Raw genomic sequence first — 24068 nt, 5'->3', positions numbered from 1 at the left:
AGGCAGGCAAGGAGGATGACTCGAATTCCCTCTCTTTCTCTCCTTTGCACTCATCTCAGCCCCATGTATTATTGATGATCACTTTTCGTACGTACCATCACGTTCTAGCCATATAATGTGAAATATACACAATTCTATCTAGTTCAATGTTGATCTTTCGCCGATGCTCTTGTACGCCCTGCAAGAAGCGCCATGCACATGTCTCGCAATCCATCTCCCTCACACACAATAGCTATAATTGCGCCGCGCTCGCAGCACAGCATCGGATGTCTTGGAAGTTTGCAGAGGGATTTTAAAATGCCATATTTAATCATCTCTATTCGTACAGTGCGCATTGTAAAGTGTTCAAGTGTAATCAATTTTCATGATTTAAGCGGGAGCTTAATTGAAATTAGCGATGCACAGCCGTCCAATGATTACTGATTATCTCTTCTCGACTTCTTTCTGCTATGCCTGGCCCATTCTTGCACCCATGGCAAATGCGCACGCCAGGAATTACCTGAGAATTTAATTATTCACTCACAAAAGTGAGAAGGAGATACAACCAAAAAGGGTGCCTTCTTTATACTCACAGTGTCTCTTCGACTTTTTCTCACATTCTTTCGTTTATTTACTTCTCCCTTTTTTTTACTTCTTCACAATTTTGTGGCACTTTTTTTCTGTTAACTTCGTCACAAAATCCCATCTCTCCAGCCCATTAACTCATTACTCTCTCTCTAGCGCACCTAGTCAAGTGTGAGACAATAAAAGTCATACATAAAATACATAATGATTGGCCGGCAGTGATAGTGATCATAGAGCAACAAATAAATTGTTTTCGAATGCAATGGGAGAGTGTGAAGAAGAATGGGCTGTGCACAGAGCGTCGAAGATCGATTATAAACGTATTAAGATGTTTGTGGTCATTGGGTGATCGTCAGTTGATGGGTTTGATCACCTCAGCGGTCACGTATGGTGTCAGAGACCAGTTGGAGAGCGTCATCACCTAAATGATTTCCCGATGACACCATAGATCATTGAGTATATTTCCACAATCTTGCCCCAGCATGATGGCATCCCGGCATGTCCAAAGTCCACTGTCGCTCACACTTTTCCCTCGGATAATCGCCAATATAAGACAGATTGACACTCCCTTGGGGCCCGAGGACGGCAGAAGACACCGGCGCGGAGGTTAAATGGCTGAACGCAAAATAGAGAAAATCGCCAAAGAGTGCGTGTCTAGTGCAATTTGATCTGTCATAATTTCAATCTCCACCGGTGACAACGTGAAGATGTTGTGGAGGAAGAGCAGATGAGAACATAGGGTTATTTCTCGACCGGATACGTCATTAATATTTATTGAATTTATTATCCCCGTCGTTGCTTGTTGGGGTCTCCTTGCCAATATCCCAAGACAGTTTTAGAGGCCTCACCATTCGTTATGAGCAATAAAATTTGCAATGAAACAACACACGAGGAATTATTGCGCTACTACACTTTTATTTCTATTCCAGAACTGCATCTTCAAATGCACCTCTCATACATGCACGCTTACTTTGCATGATCAACACAAATCGCCGAAGAAATGCTCCCTCGTTATTAATTTGAACACCACATGGGGCAGACACTTTAGAGAAGAGTTCCCATTCAAAATTTACACACAAATCGAAAGGCAAAAAGGTCACAAGCTTTGGAACCATTTCAGTATCGCATAACAATTATTTTTTATAGTTTTATAATTATTCAAGCACTGTACACAAACACATTCACACCACCAGCCAAGGAGTAACTAGAAGAGGCGTTTATATCATCATATGGGGTAATATAAAGTGAATTTAATGAGACTTGGCTGTTTTGCTTATTCTAATTGCACCTTCTTTCCTCGTGTGTCGCGGTCGACTACATTCTCTCTTCTGGCAAGCAGACAAGATAGGGTTCTACCATAAAAAATACAACACTCGCTCTGGTGCTCAAATGTACAATCAATCTTGAAAAATTGATTGCCCTTTTAGTAGTAAATTGCAATTATTCCCCGAGATTTATTAGTAACACCCATTTCTTTTGACTCATAAATAAATTCATGAAGACAGATCATCACTCTTTCCCCCCTCCACCCACTTTTGCTCTCAACATTCTACCATTTAAGCATGGCGAATTATTCTACGCGAGTGGAAGAAAATTTTGTGCAAACTAACGGAACTCTCACATCCTTATTGCGGTCAAACCCGCGATTTATCCATCTCTAAAATCTGATACACTTCACTCTTGTCACTATGCGCATACAATGCTAATCATCGACACAGTTCTCATGGATCCCATAGCTAGATTCAGCGCGAAATTCTACACCGTCGAGGAAGGAAGGCAACAAAGAAGTCAAACAAGATCAATTGCAGCAGAAAAACACCAACCATTTGTTTATCATTCAATTAAGTAATGCGGTAATTGTGTTGAATCACATGTCAAGATCAATATCGTATTACAAAATATTTTTTCACCCATCTCCCGTCATCACCTCCGAGGTGCCCTTCTCTGCACTCCGGTCAGCAAGCGCCACTCATCACCGACTTCACCTGACAACATTATAGATGCACACAACCTCTTAACACCAAATGGTCATATCAATTTCAATTTGAACCGTCCAACACACTCCCTCTCACACATCATTCAATACTGTATCTTCATCGCATGTATCTTCCAGAGGAATCTCCGAGGCCTAGTGGAGGGAAAAAAGGCATAAAGAATGGAGAGCCCAATGAAGAATTAAGAGCAACACATTAGACCCGTGTGTAGGTTGATTTTACTGCATTCCTACCATGTCGGCGAGATTCCCTTTCTCTCTCGCTCTGAGCAAACTAATTATTCAATATAGGGCAAACAGTGAGCTCTTTAGTGAGATGAAAGGTAGAAACACGGCACTTTAACACTATCATAAAACACGCATCAAATGAGACAAAACTATTAGGTAAACCGCACACAGGAACTCTCAAGCACCGATTGAAAGCGACATCCGAAACTCTGACCATTCATTCTCTCAACTCAAACTTCCGGACACATCACGAGAAATTCTCCGTGTGAGGGAATAATTGATGAATCTCCATGGGTATTCAGTAGAAACCTCACCTGCTGACTTCTCCCGACCATCTTCTCACCTGCGGGGAAAACTGCATTAATTTGGAACTTCTGTAGATCAACCTGATAGAACGTGAGTCCGAAATGGAGTCCAAGATATGAAATCACAATCGATTTGTTTTAATAAATATTCCAACCATGTCAAAAGTACATTCCTCACCTATTTTTCTTCCACATGGAATGTTTTAAATTAATGAATCTCCCCATCTTGAATAACCCATTTGAGAGTATTGAGATTGCGAGAGTGCAAGACATGCCTTCAATAAAGTATTGTGAATTTATACAAGACAATGACCTTTCCACCGCCACAAGTGACCTTCAGAAAATCTTGTCTATTTTTCGTATGAATGAGGAAGAGAGATAAATCCACACGATATACTCGATATCCTCGCCAAAGCGACCAAAGTGAAGTAAGCGAACAAGATAGAAGAGAAAACTATAACAAATTGATTTACAATCGCCACATAAGCTTCAGCAACACCACAAATTCTTTAATGAAATCCTGACTAATCACACCCACCAAGAAGGCTCATCATGCAAACAACAAAACACAAGAAGCTCACGAAGATGGCTTGAGGTAGGAGAAGAACATGAATATTTCAAAGGTGTCATTTGCTCATGAGCCGATGAAAAAACATCGTGCTCAGAGAGAAGTCTAATCGCGCTACACAATCGAAATAGAATTTAATATATTTACAGATAATTTCCCGTCGAAAGATGGTGAATCGATGATAGCCGCTAAAAGGAGGTTCGAAACAGGTTCAATCTCGAGACTCGTCTTCACCTTTTACATACCCAGGCAACCCCATTCACAGCACCAGAAATCACACGAATAGATGTCTTAAGTCGGTTGCGTTGAAATGCTGCTTCAGCACCAAAATCATAATTCTATTAGAAACGTGACTCCCAGTTCCGCAGGAATTTTCTCGTACTTTTTCATATAAGGCACATACAAATGTGACGCGCAATCTCGTCGTGAAGATTCCCAAGGTGCGGGGAAATAAATAAAGACGATACAGTTACAAAATGCACACGAAATCCCAAATGACAAGTGTTGGTTATTGCAACGTGAGCCACTTTTGGGTCTGGTAAACTCGATTGTAGGCCTAAAAAGTAGATTTACAGCGATGAAGTCACTATGAATAGCCAACTGATTATCAATATATCTGACTCCTCACCACGGAGAATATGATGTCACTTCACACAAGCAATCACAGCGCGGCTCAACATCAATTACAGAGAGACACGGAGCAAAATGTACATGGCGAGAAGTGAGAGATAGAATGAGATTTACCTGAGGTGCATCGCATCGTCGAGAGGTTGAAGCAAGAGGTTAACAGACGGAGTAGTAAATCAATTAGTCAATAGGTGATTAATTATCCAATAAATTATATAAAATCACCAGAAACAATTAATCACTTCTATTGCTTGTTAATTGTTCTATTAATGTCCATATTTTCCGCTATGTTATATGCTCTCAAAACATCCACTCAGACGATCATTTACCCGATCCCATGAAGGGGCACGAGAGATGGGTTGACTTGTGATGAGGTCAAATAAATTGAATGTGCCACCTGAGGATCTCTTGTTTGTTTCTCCTCTCTTCCCTATTTTCAATAGCAAAACAAATCGTGATTGTCCCTTTTTACCTCTCTCTAGCAGAAGCATTTTCATATTTCTCTTCGCTTCCCAGTCCATTCCCTCCTCCGTCACGACAACATTGAACTCCTACACTGAGACACCTCAGATATAATCTCTTCCAGTGTGATTCCCTCAAAGTCCCTCTATACTTCACTCCAACAATGTGCAATGATGCAAGAGACAATAGCTCACCCCAATAAGCAATTAGCATTGAGAGAATTTATATTCTTATCTCATGTGACTTCTGCAGACAACGGAAAAGGTTACCACCAAGTCAATTCCCACGCATCACTGAATACTGCTTAAATTATGGTGCCTTCAGCTGATAATCGCCCTATGCGATCTCGCAGAGAAATTGTCATAAGGGTTCGTCTATCCACTTCAGCGCTAAATGTCGGGACTCTTCGCCTCAAAGTGCACATAAGAATTCCCGATTTAGCGTCTGAGGTCGCACTCTTCAGATATCGAAAACGAAAGACTTCGACGCCTAAGAAAGCGAGCCCCTGAGGTCATAACATTTCCAAACTAAATCACACAGCATAACGAATTCCAACAACAGTTACAGAAGCTAAACACAATTCCTCAGCATTTCTTCATCTTGTAATCTGCGAATGCCAAGAAGGGTCAGTTTTCACACAGAAAAAAAGCAGCGAAGAAACATGTCGCTCATCTAACAATTCAAACATAACAATCAATTAAAGCCCATACACTTTATGTATTTATTCATTTTTCAGCCACCTCGGAAAGTCCTCATCAAGTCCCAAGAATTCACCATTTATGGCAACAGTGAGATCACACAGAGAAGCCAAGGAAAAAATAAATATATACGCCAAGTCGCACAAAATTGCCAACCAAGAGCGAGAGGGTGATTAAAGAAGCTCCAGAATGGAAGAGGTAAAAAAAATGAATTATTTCAGTCACAATTGTAATTAATTAAAAGTTTGGAATAATTAGTTTTTTTTCTATTCTCTTCATCCTCCACTTCGCCTCTCCTGTGACTCTTTGCGAGACGTTCTGCCAATGCTCTCTTCCTCGAATTGTCTCATACACGCTTGTTTGATCATCTTCAAGGACCCACGCAAATTAAATATATTATTAATATTTTCATTCACACACTGGCTATTTGCATAAAATTGCTATGAAGAGGGACATCATTAGCGCATGAAGAAGAATAAAAAAAATACACTTCAGATAGACAAGAAGCGCAAACTTCCTCGTTACTTTGCGTTTCTTTGATGCCACGACGTACAAAGCATCTTGACCATTCCACGCACACACGTGAGTCGTAATTACAGTTCCGTAGGAGCCAATTATCTAACGAAAACCCCAACGTAATTACATTTTGTTGATGAAAAGTGTCCAGATATGAATATTTCGCCGGAGGAATTGTGCTGCGAAAAATAGACGAGATGAGCAAATTTGCAGTCTGTGAGAACTAAGCCAATATTCGCAGTCTTTTCGGCATAACCTTCACCTTCCCAGCCAGGAATGTATGTAAATTTTATGGGCAAAAATCAGTGGCAGAAGATTGCTTCCCAGGCCTTTCTAGCCCTTCTTCGTTACACTTCGTCCTCATCATGGTTGCAATTTTGTGTGAGGCTCTTCTCTCTGTCTCTTCCGCCAGCAACTCGTTCTCAACTTCAGCCGCAGATGAAATAGAAGTCTTGTACAAAAGTTAATTGTGGACTAATGAATAAATAAATGGGCTGGAGAAACGACAACGAGTCCAACAAACTCATACTCATTAGATTGTACTATTAGTTTTCGCGTTTCGTGAGTGTTGGTAAAAGCGAGCAGCCATTTGCCCAGACTATTAAATTACCCTTTACGTTATGTGAGCAACTGCGGTATGGCGAATTGGATAGAATGACTTAAAAGTTCACATATCTTTTTTACACTCTACACACCGTAAATGTATAACTATCGAAAATGCAAAGAGAAAAACAACACTGCATTACATATTCTCTCTCTCCACTCAAAAACAACATCCACCCAATCTGTTTGAGGAAGGAGAGTGAAAGAAGTCTGCGATCAAACTTGTACAATCTCAAACTTGTACTCTCTTTATCCCACACTCATATACGTACATCTCATGCCTGGGCAAAAGACACCCAAGTTAAAACTTCACACTGCCGGACTCTATCGCGATTCGCTGATCAAGAGCGAATGTACAGTTAGATTCTGTGAATTTTATATAACGTTTTAAATGTAATTTAACCAAGAGAGAGAGAGAGAAAGACTGAGTGAAAGAGAGGAGACAGCAACACGAGGATTATAGAAGCATTTTGCTCTGTGAAATGTACACCTCTTCAAGCCATATCACACAAGTCAGTAGACCAGGGAAAAATACTCCAGTGGGAACTCTATGGGCTTTACAGTAGATCTCACAAATGCATGCACGCTTCCATGGGTGCCTTCAACGACTCCGGCTCGGAATAGTTGCATATAAACGACTCCGTAGTAGATTACCAAATCGACTCATAAACACTAGAGAAATAGTGATTCCGCCGAATCATTATTCGGTAAATCTAGTGTTAACACCATACAATAGCTTTCCCGAGACGAGCGCTTCTCAAGCCACTAATTTGCTCTTCATGTAGAGTTCCAAACGACCCAATTTACTGCAAGAAATCTTATCACAATCTCGTTGCTACCGGTCCGCTATTCGAGCCGAGCTTAAAATATATCGAACTCAGGCTCTGCATATATAATCCCGTGGCCGACTGTATGATGTGCAGCAGATTCCCAGTAAGGCGCTGCTTATTTTCTCTGCGCCGGGAGATAGTGATAAGAGAGGAAGACACATTTATCAACCACCTCCGTTCCCTATTGCCGCCAATTCCGATGACGAGCAACTAACTCCCAGTAGCTTATTTGCATTCACACACATTTGATATTCCTGAACAAACACGCGAGACAGAGTATCTCTAAATGGCAAAGAGGAGAGCTTGGCAATTTTGCCTGTAACAATCAAGAATCACAAAACGGTAAATTCAATCTTCAAAGACACACAGTATCGCGATTAGAAGCCAATAGCTTCCAACTCCACAAATAAGCGAGTGAGAGAAAAAAGAAGAGAATCTTTCACTCTATGAATCCACAACACAATAATGTAATTCCTACTGAGAAGGAGAGAAATAAATTGCATTATAATTCACCTTTTGTGAGCAGACTCAAGTACCAAAGTCGAGAGTATACAAGAAGTGGAAGACTTCAATTGCGACCCAATTATCCTCACTATGAGATAATCTTATTAAATTAACGCTATACGAATTATGCAAATTAACATCCACAATGGATGAAAGGCATCAATTGTAAGATGGAAATTCAATAGGTACGCCCAGAATGGTGCTCCAAGAATGCCACGAGCTTACGGTACACTCGTGAAAAGTACAAACTTCACAGATCTAATTGTTTGCCTCCAGTTTTGGTGATTTTCTATAACACTTCTTCGCACATCCACTTCCAAACACAGTCATCCTCCTCGCACGACTCTCTGCGGATCTCTCTTCCATATTATTTATTTTATTTCATTGCATTATTCTCTCGCTCCGATACTTCTTGCTCAATGCCTCTTTTTGTTCACTCATCGCCTTCACGAATCTATAGACAGAGAGTGAAAAAAATGCTCCAATAACTTGCTTCTGCAAAAATCAATGCCAATCAAGGTTGAAGTATTTTCCAACATGTGTACAGACCAAAATTGCTTAAGACAAAATTCCCAGCAAAAAGCAATTTAACACACTTCAATCACTTCTCAAATAATTCCCTCAATTTTCCATATTAATCTTTTTCCTCTTCTATACTAAATTTTGTCTCGCATTTTACAGAGGATTACTCTCATCCTCTTTTTACTAACGACAAGACAGTGATGATTTTTCCGAGGGGCTAACAAGGTCCAATTTACTTGTCCAAATCCTACAAATATCGATAAATTGATTGGGTTATTCACCCCTCGGACGTCGCCTAAACCCGTACGCAATTCTTTTGTGTCTCTGTTAATGAAAATGTAGCGCCAGAGAGGCTTACGGAAAAGAATATGCCACTAGAAGGTGGAATTGACGGCTGTTGTGCTTTTTTATGGCTAAAGGTGAACAGCTTTTCGTGTCCACCTCCGCCACTTTCAATTGATTGGCTTAAATGTGCGAAAGACTTTTTGCTGCTTCGAAAAGATAAATATATACACACTGGCAACGATGCTAATTTGGCCAATCTGTCCGGAAAAAAGCCAACCATTTTACCGTTGTGTATTCAAATTTTGCACATATTTTTCACCCTAATTTTCATACACATAAATTCCATTATGGCGCAAAGGCACACCAACGGCGTCCAGGTGAAGTAAAAATGATTAAGAAGTGGACAAAAAGATGCGCGGCGGTCTCTCGCCTTCAATCAATTAGCATAAGAAAGATTTTTTGGAAGCTACGCGCGAAATTACTCTCTGATGTCATCTTAATTTACAATCAATTTGGACGAAAATATATAAATTTAAGAGCCTCAAATTGCCTGTGTATAGAAGTGGAGGCAAAAAGTGCCTAAAATTAAATTAACTCGAGCGATAATGATCCAGGAAATTGCATGGAGTGTGTAATTTCTGAAATACTCTCCCAAAGTGCTGCCATTGCCTTTTCTGAACATCTCCCGTAAATACCTTTAAACTATGCTTAACAGAGGCATTTTTTTTGCAAAATCCATTAAAGCGTTTTCACTTAAAATTCAAGAATGCCTCACAAAAATTCCAACTACACACTGCGCATCACTTTAAGATCCCCTTTTTGTTCTCGCCAGCGAAACAAAGTATAAGAGATTTATCCTTCTTTCAACTTGAAATACCACCCAGATGCAAATTTTCCAGACAAGAATGCTGGAAAATCCCTTTCAAATCTCAACATCATGAGACCACGTACATCACTTCTCATAATATTCATTTCTCATGCAAAAATACCTGAGAGAGAGAGAGGCATAAAAAATAGTCCCATTTACATTCTACTATGCAAATATCAAATTTAAACTCTTCACTATTCACAGACATTCATTGAATATTAATCAATTGATTTATGAAGAAATGTGCCATACACCATTTGGCATTGTTGACAATGAATAAAATTGCTTCGAAAAGTGACTCCTCCCAAGAAACAGAATAAAAGCACACAATAGATAATTCCCATAGAGAAAATCCGCGTGAGTGAGTCAGCGGCTTTGCACAAGACAGTGGTTCTTCCTCCCCAAACGGATGTCTTATTTGCCATCCAAAAACGACACCAGAGACAGCCTCAAAGAAGTGAATGGTAAAAAATAGACGTACAAAGAGTAAGCTGACTACTGCTAAAATGCGACAAATACGATACTTTTTAGTGCCACACACACCTGACACTGGTGTTGTCTGGTGGCAGAGAGCCTGCTAATGGCGGTTTCTTGGCATTTTTCCACCTTCCTAATTACGCTCCCCCGAGCAAATTGCATCTTTTAATTACCTCACAGTGAGCAGCGACAAAGAACGGCAAATCAAGTCTCTACAGATGTTAAATTGCACGACATCTTTGCCATGTAAAATATTCTAATAAAAAATATTCTAAACATTTTTATGCCTTTAGTGAATTTACGATGTAACGCACAGTGTAGTAACTGTCAGTATCGGACAATAAATCAATTTTTGCCATTAAATGTATTTCCTGTGGAATGAAATTAAGGAAAATCGGTAGTAAACACAATACACATTGATATTTCGCGAATTTATTACTCTGTAAATAATTTCCAAATGTAATTATACAGTGCAGAGAAATGTTTTTCATGCCATTCTCTCTGTGATAATTCACATTTAATAACCCATGAATGATAATTAAGTCCATATTTCCATTAAAGTGTCTCAAGCAGGCGAGAAAAGTGAAAAATTTCACCACAATTTACTATTATTTTGAAAAATTGAGACCTCGTGTATATCTATAAAATATGGGAGAAATTTTTCACGCGAAATTATATACATTTTTAGCCAATTTAAATAAACCATGAGAAAGAGTTGATGGGAAGTTATTTAAACAGTCATTTAGTGGCATAAAATACTACCACCCATTTGCGCGAGGTGAGAAAAATTGGATGAATCAGTCGCTGGCCCACTCAAGGATCAAACAAGTTAGATCTTATTGATGAAGAAAAAAATTTATGCAATAAGCACGCTCAAGGTAGTCAACACTCTGGCTAAAATATTGACTTTTCATAGCCAAAAATAAGCTCCACTTGGCATTTTCGTCATCCACACACTCGCGGTTTTGTGATCTTTGCGACAGGCAGCGAGTCGGAGTGAATTCTTCCAATCCGTGGGATGTGGAGCAACAATATTCAAGGTGAGATTGAATTTTAAATTCATTAATGAATCTCTGGGCGACTATCTCTTTCACACCCATAAAATATAATCGCACCAACGGTGAAAAATTTCTTCTGCATATTTATTGCCATTTCTGCGGGCGCGCACAAATGAAAAGCCAAAGAGGAAATTGTTAAACTGTGGAAAATATAAGCTCGCAATATCTCATCTGTGGAATGACGTGAGTACAAAAGGGAAATAAAAGGCATAAGAGAGTCAGGTGTTGTGTGATGCATCGAAAGTCATGGGACACACAGCTCAATTCGACTCGCTTGAGTTCACATGGCATAGTAAAAGCCCTTGTGGGCATTCACGATTCTGTCCCTGGTCAAGTTTTCATGTCGTTCCCACCTCTTTGTCCCATCATCTCCAAGCAGCGGAGAGATTCACACAACAAGGGAAAAACCAAATCCCCGAGTCGAGGCTCTCCTCAACTGTTGTATAAGACACCCATTTGCCTCTATGATATGGAGAGTTTAGAATCATAAATATGGAAATCTATGCTGTATGGACAACACCAACTCCCAGGAGATCTGCATCGATTAAGATGCTGACTGCAAAACCATGAAAAAAAATCCCATACTCCTCTTCTCCTTCGTCCCTCATTATAAAATCACATAATTATTGTTATTACTCAAACTATCCACGGCAATTTTCTCTCATCCCCATCTCAACACCACCAGACCTTCAGAAACTTGAAATACAATTAATTTTTCAATTTCACTCCTTGCGGTATGCGGTGAAAAACCAACGAGAATCCTCTTTTGTCCCGCCGCAACATACCATTCATCACCCCATGATAAAGTGATTGTGATTTTTGTTGATGAATAAAGGCACATCAAACAATATAAATAGCATTTCGGGTGGTACAAAAGACATCCACGAAATTGTTCATCTTGTAAGGTGAGTGGCGGAACAAGTACACGTAAATTTTCCAATTGACTTTTAATTCTGCCGCTCGCATTACTTTATTGAGCCGCGTGTGAAGAATGACGGTCTCGCAGAGCCTTCAGTGTTCACCAAAGGAATAAATGGCCACATGACAATATTCTCACGAAGACGACGCGAAAGGAAATCCACACAATCGCTCAATTTACAGCGTTTAATTCACAGACTGCGGCAAAAGAATGCCAACTTGCTGGGAAAACTGTGTCCTGATACGTTGGTGATTGTATAAATATCCCGACGAGTGTACAAAAGAGTTGACAAAATGAGTAAACCTCGCCATCGTTCAAATGACTTTCCCTTTTTTAGCTGCCGTTTTTCTCTCACATCGCCACCGACACAAAAGGGTGGAGAAGGAAGACAATAAAGAGGAGTGAATCAGTGGTAATCAGTGACGTATTTCCACTTTTCATTCTCCACCTTCCTCCTCCACCTTCCAATTCATCCACACACACTCTTTTTCGCTTCAACTAATTTGACACAGTAATTGGCTTTGGAGGCACCACGATAGTATACAGTGGAACACCATCATCATCATCGGTGAAGGAGAAGAGCGAGCGTCGTCACAAAAGTTAAGAATGGATGGTGCGCGATTTGAGACGATGGGTGAGGAATAAGAAGACAAAGAAGTAAACACAATTAAAGAATATGAAAAGAAAACGGAGAGATATGGCGAAGGGTCTCTTCCACCCAAGAAGACTCTTCGACCGCAATTTATCACTCCACCTGGAACTCTGCCTCGCACTCCTTGCAGCAAAACCCCATCGCTCTCTCGCCCTTTTAGCCATCCTCTCCTCTTTGGCGCTCGGAAGAAATTTCATTTTCATTTTCAACTTGCACTGCCCAAGGTTCAACCACTCTTGCTCCTAACCTTTAGCTATATACATAAACCTATTCACTCTCGCGATCGCCATACAGACACACCATCAGACCCAATGCACTCGGCATCGTCTTATTTTGCGACTCGCTGAGGCATTCTTTCGCTTTTTTGTCCATTCCTCGCGTGGTGGAAGTCCAGCCATGGCAAAAGTCTACGGGTGAGGAAGAACAATGCCCAAGTACAATTCCACGATGCTCAAAATTACTCAACATATTGGGGTTGAGTGTGTGAGAGACTGGATGATCGGCCGGGGCATCGGTTGTCTCGCGAGACAAGACAATTAAAATTAAAAATCCCTCAAACAAGCAACAGCCATCTCAGCCCAGCGACAAGACATTCGCGCAACGCAAATGACACAAAATAATGGATTAGCTGTTGGATGACTTACATGACAAGACACTGCACATTCTCATCGTCTTCACGTCGTTCAGCGCAGGAGCCACCTTCAAACGAGGGGAATTGTGTATGTGCAGCAAACTATAAATAGTTTTGCTAAATGACTCTCCCTAAAGAAGATTCACCTCCATTTGTCGACTGTACCTTATACCGCGCGCATGGGGAGAGAAGTATTTTTATAATTGTTTCACTCACATCGCGCAAGACAAGCTGCCCAAGACAATTACCCTTCCTCATGATGCGCCAAAGGAGAAAGATTGTTTGTCTGCAGCGCACTCTGAAAGAGGCCGTGTACTGAAAACTGCTGAAAATATTCGCCAACTGACAATATTCTCCGTTTTATATGGACATTCCTCACATAATCACTTTCTACAGTGGAAAATTAACAAATAACCAGCTACCGTATATGGGAAGAGCAGGTATTTTGTCATCCACTTCATCGAAAACTTCTTATGAATCTCTGTCGCGGCGAACCTCTCTAGGCAAATGGGTTTCTTAGAAACGAATAAAAAGTGTATAAAGAGAAGATGAGAAAAAAATTCAGAGCAGTTTTAGTGTCACCTGGACGAGACGATGATGGCAAGAAGTGGCATAAAAAAGGAGAAAACACTACCAGTTTGAAGAGGAGTGTAAGTGATGATGTGACAGCACATGCCATTGAAAAGATCGACTATTCAGCGAAGATGAGCTATGCAAATCGATTATATGCACCTTTTCAAGATTCTAGAAATGAAATTTTTTGCTGCAACAACAGCTATAATATTTAAAGTCTGGGATAGAGACCTATAATTTTTCTTTCGAAATTTAGTAAACCTTGTCAGACGCCAACACATGTTTTGAGAGCAATCAAATGATAGTGAGTGGGCTGGCAGATGTCTAATAATTTTCACTCTTCATTTCATTTGGTCTACAACGCATCATTGCGCCACTCACATCGTAAAATATTTAGCACACATACACATCACATTTTTTCCCAAAGAAAGTTCTCAGTACGCTGTTTCGTAATTGACCAATTCGCCGTATATCATCACTCACAGACATCAATTTCTTTTCTTTCACCGCCAACAGACTTACTCAATCGAGAGTGTTTAATGAAATGATGAGTATTTGCAGGCAATAGAGCGGCAAAAAGTGTGATAGACGACAAAACAGTCACTTTTTCATCACATTCTATACAATTTCCGCGAAAAAATGCCACATTTTTCCAAGCACAACGGCCTTATTTAGAAGATTACTTTGCCATATGTGAGACACTTCACATCTTCAATTCTGCCTCCCCTCTCCACAGCCAACCTCATCGATATTGAAAGGTGTGCGAATTACCGAAGCTCGCACACACTTAAGTTGCGGCACTAGATATATGAGAAGGAAAAACATGAAATACAATATCTCAACTTGGTGTGGCGACCTAGTTTTTGCCATCTCTCTCAGTATGATCGTGCGCGCGAGCTTATACTTTTCTTCAGTAAAGTACATAACAATATTCAACACCGCACACAGAAAACACATACTTGAGACTCACCGATGACTCCATTTCTCAGTGAACTAACCAAGAGAAAGTATATCTCCCCCAAAAAGCATATCCACAAAAAAAGACACCTCGCGCGCGAAACATACAGGTAACACACTAACATAGCAATAAAAGGGGGATCTTTTTCACAATAAAGCACACTTTTTGCTCAGCATCGAGAGCATGTGTTTCCACACAAGACGAAATCACTTTAATAGACTGAACAATGATCTTCATTTCAATGGAAAGACGAAAGCGAGAGATTAATTTCATCTCATTATGTGTGCGCAGGTATGAAAATTTTCATGAATCAACTCGAAAAACACACCTTCAAATATCACTTTTTGTCTCTCACCCAATTACTTCCATTCAAACCAACACACTGAGCAATAATTAACCCACCACGCCAATCTAGCTCAATATTCTATTACTAAGAAACAATCTCTTCGCGATTTGAAGGCAAAACGAAAGACTTCAATCGAAAGATTTCAATAGAAAAAAATTTATCAAGCAATTATGTGCATTATTAATCAATTGAATTATGGAGAGAATAGAAGACTCTTCATCACGCGTTTTATCAGTTAGAATCTTCTCAATTAGCAAATTATTGTTACACCAGCTTTTTTTCCCAGACTTCCCAACAGTACTTGTTCTTGCAAGGAAAAACATGCTGGAAAGAAAAACAGAATCAGCCGTAAATTTCAAAATCCCACTATGCAAATTGTAGAAGAGCTTAAAAGGTGTCTAATTTGACGACTGAGGCGGAGGAAGGTAAGAAAAATGCTAAAAACCCAGCAAAGAGAGAACACATCAACTAATCGCTAAGTAGTTTGTATTATTTTTCATCATTAAAACTATACAACAACATTGTGACAAGGTTGATGATTGTGTAATTCCTTCCCATTGAGAGAATTATGTGATTTTTTCCTCCGCTTCACCATCATTCAATAAGACACCCATTAGTGAGTACACACTGGGATAGAATTGCGTGGGATGTGCGAAATTTAAAGCAAAATAATGTCATAAACCGCTTCTGCTGATGCACTAAGCGTTTCTCTTTTGAAATTACACGGATAATTAAATCATTAAAGCCACTTTGTTGTCCTCCACCGACAGATTCCAGTTGAAAATAATGAAACAATTTACATTTTGGAATAGTCAACAAATGACTTGCTATCAGACGCTTTTTACATCCTTATAGACTACAGCTTGGAAAAATATATTATAAATAAAACCCACTGCTTCTGTATTACTGTCAGAAAACTGTCTTTTATTGCCAGTGTCGTGTTAAAAAAAATCAGCGCCATTCTCTTGTTTTCCACCTTCATCTGATGCCCCATATTTGACGACGCGCTTCAAAAATAACAATGAAGTCACCAGAGAGTGAAAGACTTATCTTTTTCTGCAATTTTATCTGCAACACGTATGCAGTAAACGCATCCTAGTCGGATTTTAATGAATCAACGTGAGTACATTTCATGGTAAAGTACTATAAAAAAACACTCGCTCTGTTGCAATTAAGAACAAATTGCATAATACACCCGAGGAGGATATTTAAATGAATCTCAATTGGCATTCCAATTGAAGATCACACACACACACACACGGAGTCCAGTTTACAGACAATTCTTGGTCAAAAAGCGGAAAAATTGATATTCGCGATAGCGAATGGAGGAAAAATCCATAAATTCATCATTGCATGTCGTGAAAAAATGGTTCTTCATGCCTTCTTTTTGTTCTGTCATATCACCTCATCTCACAGTGCGAGATGATCTTCAATAAAATTTTTTAATAAATATTCGCAAACAAATCGTCATTCAAGCAGCGTGATGATCAGCACAAAAATCCACAAACATTCTGTGTGATCATAGCAGTTTGATAGCATCATCAGATATATTTGACCACCACTGTCATTATTCGCTCATCAACAATTGAAGTAATCTTTTGAGGAAGAACCATGGGCAAAGGAAGAGTCTGAAATTAATGTATTTCACATACACTATAACAATAATTCCCATAATTAATACTGACATTGCTCTCCAAACAGTTTCAAACGCTCTTTTTTCTGCCCTCCACGCGCACTCACACACGAGTTCTATTGAAAATGATTCTCAACTTCTTTTTACAAATCATTACTCCAAATACAAATTTTTTGTCTCACCCGCAGGAGACTTGCCCAGTCTTTTGTATACGGAAGAAGTTACATGTTTTGAGATGGCGAGATTTATTTTATTGGATTTATAGGAACTCTTTTTTACCATCCAGACGTCTTGTGGCGCTGAACAAATCATCTTCCATTGCTTTTTATCGATATTTTTCCCAGAGCTCAATCACACTGGAAGATGCTCAGTTAACACAATAGAGAGGAAGCTCAATCAGGGAACAACTCGCCACAATCATGATTACACAAAATAGATGAATTTTAAGGTATATGAAAATTAAATTAAATTCCAGGATATAAATAAGGGTGAGTCATTAACATCTGTTCAAATTCAAGATTTTATTGTCAACTCAAAAAAATCATTACCTACATCTCATAATAAATCAAATTTGATGGATATAATCGAGCGTATATGAGAAAAGATCTGATGTACACACCCACATGACAAGAGACAATATTTCATTTTGCCCAAATGAATGCGCATAGAGGACCATCAAATTCATCACCTAAAATTATCTCTCTTTTTTTCGCCAAATTATTGTCATTTTTCTCCATCCGCCCGCGACATGTACGAATTATCCCTCAACGCCATATTCGCCAAATAGTGAAAAAGAAACTCTTCGTTCGAGTCACGATGAGCGCTTGATCGGTAAATTCGAACGTGGGTGGTTGCAATCGCAATTAGCACCGTGTGGCACGACATGACATAATAGCCATTCACACATTTTGCAACACATACACAAAATCATACTTGGAATCTTTACCATATATTGACGAAGGAGTCGTTGTACATATGGTAGACAATCTGTTGCAGAAGAATTTCTTCTCACTCTCTTCACATTCAATCACACTTGAGAAATATTTGCCAATTCATTCACAAAATCACAATAATTGAAACAAAACAGACGAGAGATTTCTCTTCAATCGGAGAGACTCACCATGGAATTAAACAATCTCTGGCGATTATTGGGAAAAACAGCAAATTCGTCAATTGGATTTCCGTTTCCTATGGATTTGAGTGTTGTGTAAAAGCCCACAGAGATGCCATCGAAAACCACTCAAATATGCATAATTTTGAGGCGTGGTAGACAAAAATTCAAGTACATAACGAATTCGAAGCTTAATGTCGTGAAACAAACGAAAGACATCAATGACACAGGCGACGAACCTCACAAAATTACACACTTCCAAACCTCCCAGAGTTGAACCCTTCGCATTTAAATCAATTAAGCCGCCCGGTTTTTTGCAACCCCCCGCAACTAAATGCTATTTACTGGCGTTTTGTCTCTCCTCTCCACTTTCTGCCCTTTTTGCCAGATCCACACATATGAAGCTGAATTCTTGAATTGTCGAGAGTTGGGTTAAGAGAGAAAATAAAAGTGGTAAACGCAATTGAGTTACAAGAGTCGTGTGTGTTATTTACGCGATTCCATCCACTTGAAAACCACAATTTACAGATAGAGTCTCGATTATAGTCTCACTTTTATATGCAAATAATCCACCCAAGCGTCGACCATCGATTGCACACTTTATCATTCTTTTTTCTCACATCTCATTCCCCTTGCGCTCTTCTTCGTCAGACACACACTCCTTTAATATACGAGGACGCACAATTTTTCCATGTCCCGCAATTTTTGCCTCTCTTGCCCTTTGAGTCGTCGTGAAAAGGCTACAAAATGTTTAATATCAAACATGTTCAACATATTAGAGTGGAAGATTGGATGAGAAGGCATACCAAACACAGCCATTTAACACAACGTAGCAAGACATGTTTGAAGAAATTTAAGTATTCCATCGGCTTATATACTTCACTCTTAGAGAGAATGAAAATTAGGTCATAACCATTACTTTCCGTCTCAAAATCCATCGCCAAATATACTTGAGAATTGAAAACGACGGTGATGTACCGAAAGAGAAACAATCATTAATTGTGCAGATCGATAGTGAATCAACAGGGAGTCCATCTGATCATCATTTTCACCTCAGTTTCATTGGGAACAACCATTCTTTGCCAGGAATTGCACTTGAAACCTTACTTTTCTTGTCGCTACCTCGACTTCTCCTGTCCTTTTTTGTTCTTTTCCACCCAAATAAAATATTTCAGCCAACATTGAGCACTCACAGTCGGTTGTATAAAGCTGTGATATAGAAAGTCGCCAAATAGACGACCTCCACACGTTGAGACTCGAATGCTTGGCGATTTTGTTGCCAGTGCAACATTCACCAATGTTTCGATCTCTTTCGTCTGACTCGACATGGTGAGTTGACCTTTAGAGCGTTCATTCTCGATCATATTGACTTTAAGAGATTTTTGCATATAAAATGGCACTCGAATCTCAAGCATATATATATAAATTTTCACTCCTCATGCGTGGCATCATCGCCAGAATTATATAAGAACCAGAGTCTGTATTTTCCCATTTTGCGAGCACCGTTGCACACTTTATTAGCATGATATTTAAATAAATGAACTTCGATGAAAATTATGGAGAAAAACATCTCTTTGCACACACTTCTTCAAAACTGGACAACTGGAAACTTGTTTGTTTAATATTATAATAAGGTGGGAGCTATAAATGAAACATTTAATGCTCATCCATTTTAAATTGTATGCTCATGTCGAGGGTTCTTCTCTCCATCTCTCCCATCCAAGAAGAACTATTTCCCCATACTTTAGACACTACAATAATCCCCACATCCCAATGATTCTCCAACAAGACAATCATACAATATGAATATGCATCTCATTATGCTGGGGGATCCTCTCGAGAGCGACACTCATTGTTGCTGAACAAATAATCCCTTTTGCTCGTCCCTTCCCCTCTCCCACAAGCACTGGGAGACTTTCCAACCAGCTCAAGAAGAAAACATGTACAACAAGAGGAAAATACAAGAGTGAGAGATGGTATAAAAAGTCAGAGAGGAACATTTGTAAGATAGAGAGAATATTCTCTAGTGGTATTCCGTCTATTTTGTCTGCAATTTTCTCCTCCAGAATACCATCCAATCCTTCTTCTCTCTCTCTAATTCCCCATACTTCTTCCACAACATGGTCAGTGTCGTCTTTGGGAGATGGAACATGGCAAAAAAGACAGTGTACAGATCTTGACCACCGCGCGACCCCCCGCCAAAGACAGAGAAAAATTTCAACATCATTAAAGCTCACAACACCACTTGAGAAATCACATGAGAATCACTAATAGCCACAATTTTCCATGTGAAATAGTGCAAAAAGAACCACACATAGCCATACTTTTATCTAAAACGTCTCTCTATCTCTGCACACTTTTTACACTCCCCATCACTCCTTGTGGATCTCAAGACACACCGCGCCACGGTATGGCGCATGGAGAAAGAGGAATCTCAATAGCAAGAAGACATTATACAACTAATATGGTATATGAGTGAAGATCACAGAACAAATGACTCTTGACCTCATCGGAACTCTCATCTTCGTTGAATAGGGCAAATATTGTTATTAATCAAACAGCTAGGACGCCATGCGATGGGGAATAAAAACAAATAGGAGAGAGTGGATGGAGAAAATATGGCCCGGAGAATCCCAACGGCTAAGAAAATTGACTCATCAAACTTCTTAAGTAGAATAGATATTTCTCACACGAGAATGACTTACTACCATCCAATTGGACACTGCTGGGCGCCACTGGTTCACCTCTTGAACAATATTTTCTCAAGAAGCTCCCCAAATTTTTAACCAATTTCAGTAAATCTCGCTATATTTCTCATCCACCGTTTCCATGATAAATTGTACTACATGATACCTTGCATTGCCGCCTATTTATCATCATACACTTAATACAGGGTATATTAGAGTCTGTCTCTCTTCCCTTCCCTGGGTGGTTTGAAAACCTCAATCGTGCCTCCAAAGTTTACACAAGTCAACGAAAAAGCAACAGTGAGGTTTCTCTCATTGTGTGTCGTTTGGAAAAATTAGCAGATATGCGAGAGTGGCAACTAAAAACGTCCAGTATATTGGTAAAAAGCCATAAATTCACTAATAACACACTTCACACAAACTCTATGCCTGTCATTGATACCCAGCTTAAATACAATTCGCAATATCTTAACCACACTTCTGCACAATTACCCTCTTACCACTCATCGAGACTTTTGAACTGCAATTTAGCCTATCAACACTCTTAGATATCAAGGTGAAGCATTTTTTGGCTGCAAAAAAAACCTCTTCAGCATTTTTTTTCATCCCAAAGCACTCATTCAAAACTCTTGGCGAATCATGGCAGAAGAAACCTCTCGCAGAAGCTCACTTGGAAGTCCAAATCCCAAAATGGACTTAATTATGCAACAATAAAATCCACATACACACACGCTGTGGATTAATTTCACAATAATCCACTTCTTTTTCAGCTCTCTCTCACTCTTTTTTCACCGTTGGATGCAATTAAAAGAAAAGAAGACACAGAGTGAGGTGAAACTCATGTGAGGAGAAAGATGAGTATAACAAATGTTTGAAGATGGTGAGAGGAAGTGAAAAAAATAGCATTTTCGCATATAAAACAACACATACAATTTCTTATGGACAATTTATCACACTTTTGCAGAGCTTTTTCACTATACACAGCACTGCAATCTCTTCTTATATCTCACCTATGTACATTGCCACTTTTACTCAAGTTACATTCTCAAAGTTACAGAAAACATAAGACACATATATTCAACGATATACTAGCGAGCAATAAGACATTAAACTCCACATTCATATTATAAAGTGAGTTTCTGTGCGGAGGAAAATGTGTATTAAGATCGTGACTAGTTTTCGATCGCCACATATGTTCAGCATAGCTCGCACAATAAGAGTTAAATTTGCACAGTCGGAAATGAGGCTTTCAATTGAGAAAAAAACCCACACGCTGTATTATTATTGAAAATCTATCGGTTCACAATTAAAGAAATATCACTTTTGCGCCAGGTCGATTTGATAAATATGGAATTGGGGGGCGTTTTTTTCTCTAACCATTGCCTTCACAGATCACACAATTCTCCTTTCTCTCTTCCCACAGATTACAGCAATTCTATCACAAAATTGCAGTGAATATTAAAAGAAAATGCACACCATGATCATATTTATGCGGTGGCCAGAAGATGAACGATAGTAAAACTTCATAATTTACAACTCTCTAATGGAAATGGCATGAAAGATGTTGAGGTAGAGAACCACAGACAACACTAAACTATTATAATTCCCCACAAGAGGTTGTAAAAATAAATTAACCTTTACTCCCCCCCGCTCCGCTACTCTTCGACCCGCCGCAAAACCTCAGCACTTTTTTTTCCCAATGTTTAAAAAGCACACACATCTTTTCATCAAATGCAATATTCCTCTCTTCATCATTCTCGCCGCGAAGAGATCAATTTTCAATTTCCATTAGAAAACCTTTATCTGTGCACAAGTTTTCTCACACTCACCATACATCTCACACTCTGGCAAAGAGATGAAAATTGAGGAGGAAAAATTCACACAATCCCATCTTATTCACATGCAGCGATCATGATGGTTCATCGCGATCAAATCACCAAACTAATAGTCCAATAAGTGGTTGAAACAACGTTTTTAGCCACACATCTCTGTGGAATATTAATTTTTATGAGTCCGAGACATCACACAAGCTGCTTCACTGCCTTTCCTCTGGTCTTTCTCGCTGACGCAAATTCGCAGAGGCCGTAATCCAAATGCCAAATATTCACCAAAGATATATGGACACACCTGAGTCATAAAATCCTGAATGTGTCCCACAGAAATTATTATTCACTTTAGAAGTAATCCATTAGTGGGTGGACCACAGATTGTATTTTATCCACTTCCACAGATGATCATCCTTTTCTGCACATAGACACACTATTTTCACGATCACACATCGCGACTTTACGCAAAGCGCCAAAGAGAAAAACGTTGCTTCAACCACACTGAGATGGAAAAAAAATTACAAGTTATGTTAATTGGAAAATGTCGTTCAGATGGAGTTCAAAAAGTGTTTTGTGAATGCAAAAAGCCAGATATTGAGAGTAAGTACACATTTTTCCATATGAAATGGTGTGTGCGCGCTGATCGATTCAAGGTTCCCGGATTGCGTTCGTTTTTTTCTATACCAACGGATCGCCAAGAGTCTGCAGAGAGAAAATTGAGTGCAGCCCAACTACACCCAACTCTCAATCTGCGTATAGGCATTGCAATGTGGGCTTCTGCCACAAATGTCGCGACATGAGATCATCGTGTGCAATTTTTATGCAGATTTTGCCACAACTTTTGCATTCACAGTCACTCAACTCCACATCTTTTGCACAGCAACACCGCAACGTCCATTCTCGCGCATCTTCACCTCAATTTGATGGTTTTGTGTGAATTTTTCCTTTCTCAATTTTTTTTTTAATCATACTCTGTCTTTCTCTTTACACACAGAAACTTCAACTCATTTATCCATGAGACTCATCAATGAAAGATCTCCTCTTCTTTCAGTGTGAAAAATTCACTCACCATTCACCATGGCTGTTCCGCCACAGCGCTTAAGATATGAAAATTTGCCACTTTTACCAACTCTACAAACTAAGCACTTGTGATTCACTCGATGTCTGGATGAAGACTGAATTTCCAACTGAGCTGCTCATAAGATCGCGGTCTCTTGGAGAGTTTCTCTCTCACGCAAACACTCACAACGAAAAGGTAGGTGGAAGAAGTCTGTAAATCTCTCAGCGCGCCGCTACTCAATTCACATGCAATGGAAAAGCTCTTGGCACTCACCTGACTGCGAGAGTATAGCGAAGTTCTCGCGAGACTCCAAGTGTGCTGGAAGAAACTCCTTCACACCTTCATGTCGCGATCGCGATCACAAGTCGGCAACACCTGGAGAAGAGAGGAGAGAGAGCTCAACCGTTAAGCGCAACATTCAAAATATACATAACCACGAAATGGCACTTTTCTCTCTCGCGCGCGCGAAAGTGACGAAGAACCACAAGGGTAATTCATATACTGAATCATCGATCTATTTTTACCACTTGCAAATCCCCATACAATTCACCTCACAGCCACTTA

At 39.5% G+C, this 24068-nt stretch overlaps 1 protein-coding gene across 1 annotated transcript in view; it reads right to left on the bottom strand.

The window, feature by feature from the left end:
* The window catches only part of LOC132260604 (uncharacterized), a 112331-nt gene extending 88692 nt beyond the window's left edge, over positions 1 to 23639 (bottom strand). The window contains exon 1 of the mRNA XM_059758832.1: positions 23514 to 23639. Within this exon, the coding sequence (XP_059614815.1) occupies positions 23514 to 23523 (10 nt within the window). The 5' untranslated portion in view covers positions 23524 to 23639. The remainder of the gene's footprint in view (positions 1 to 23513) is intronic.
* Between the last annotated feature and the right edge of the window lie 429 nt (positions 23640 to 24068).

The sequence above is a fragment of the Phlebotomus argentipes genome, unplaced genomic scaffold, assembly GCF_947086385.1.
Source record: "Phlebotomus argentipes unplaced genomic scaffold, Phlebotomus argentipes genome assembly scaffold_18, whole genome shotgun sequence".
Taxonomy (NCBI): Eukaryota; Metazoa; Arthropoda; class Insecta; order Diptera; family Psychodidae; genus Phlebotomus; species Phlebotomus argentipes.
This window is presented reverse-complemented; position numbering and strand designations above follow the sequence as displayed.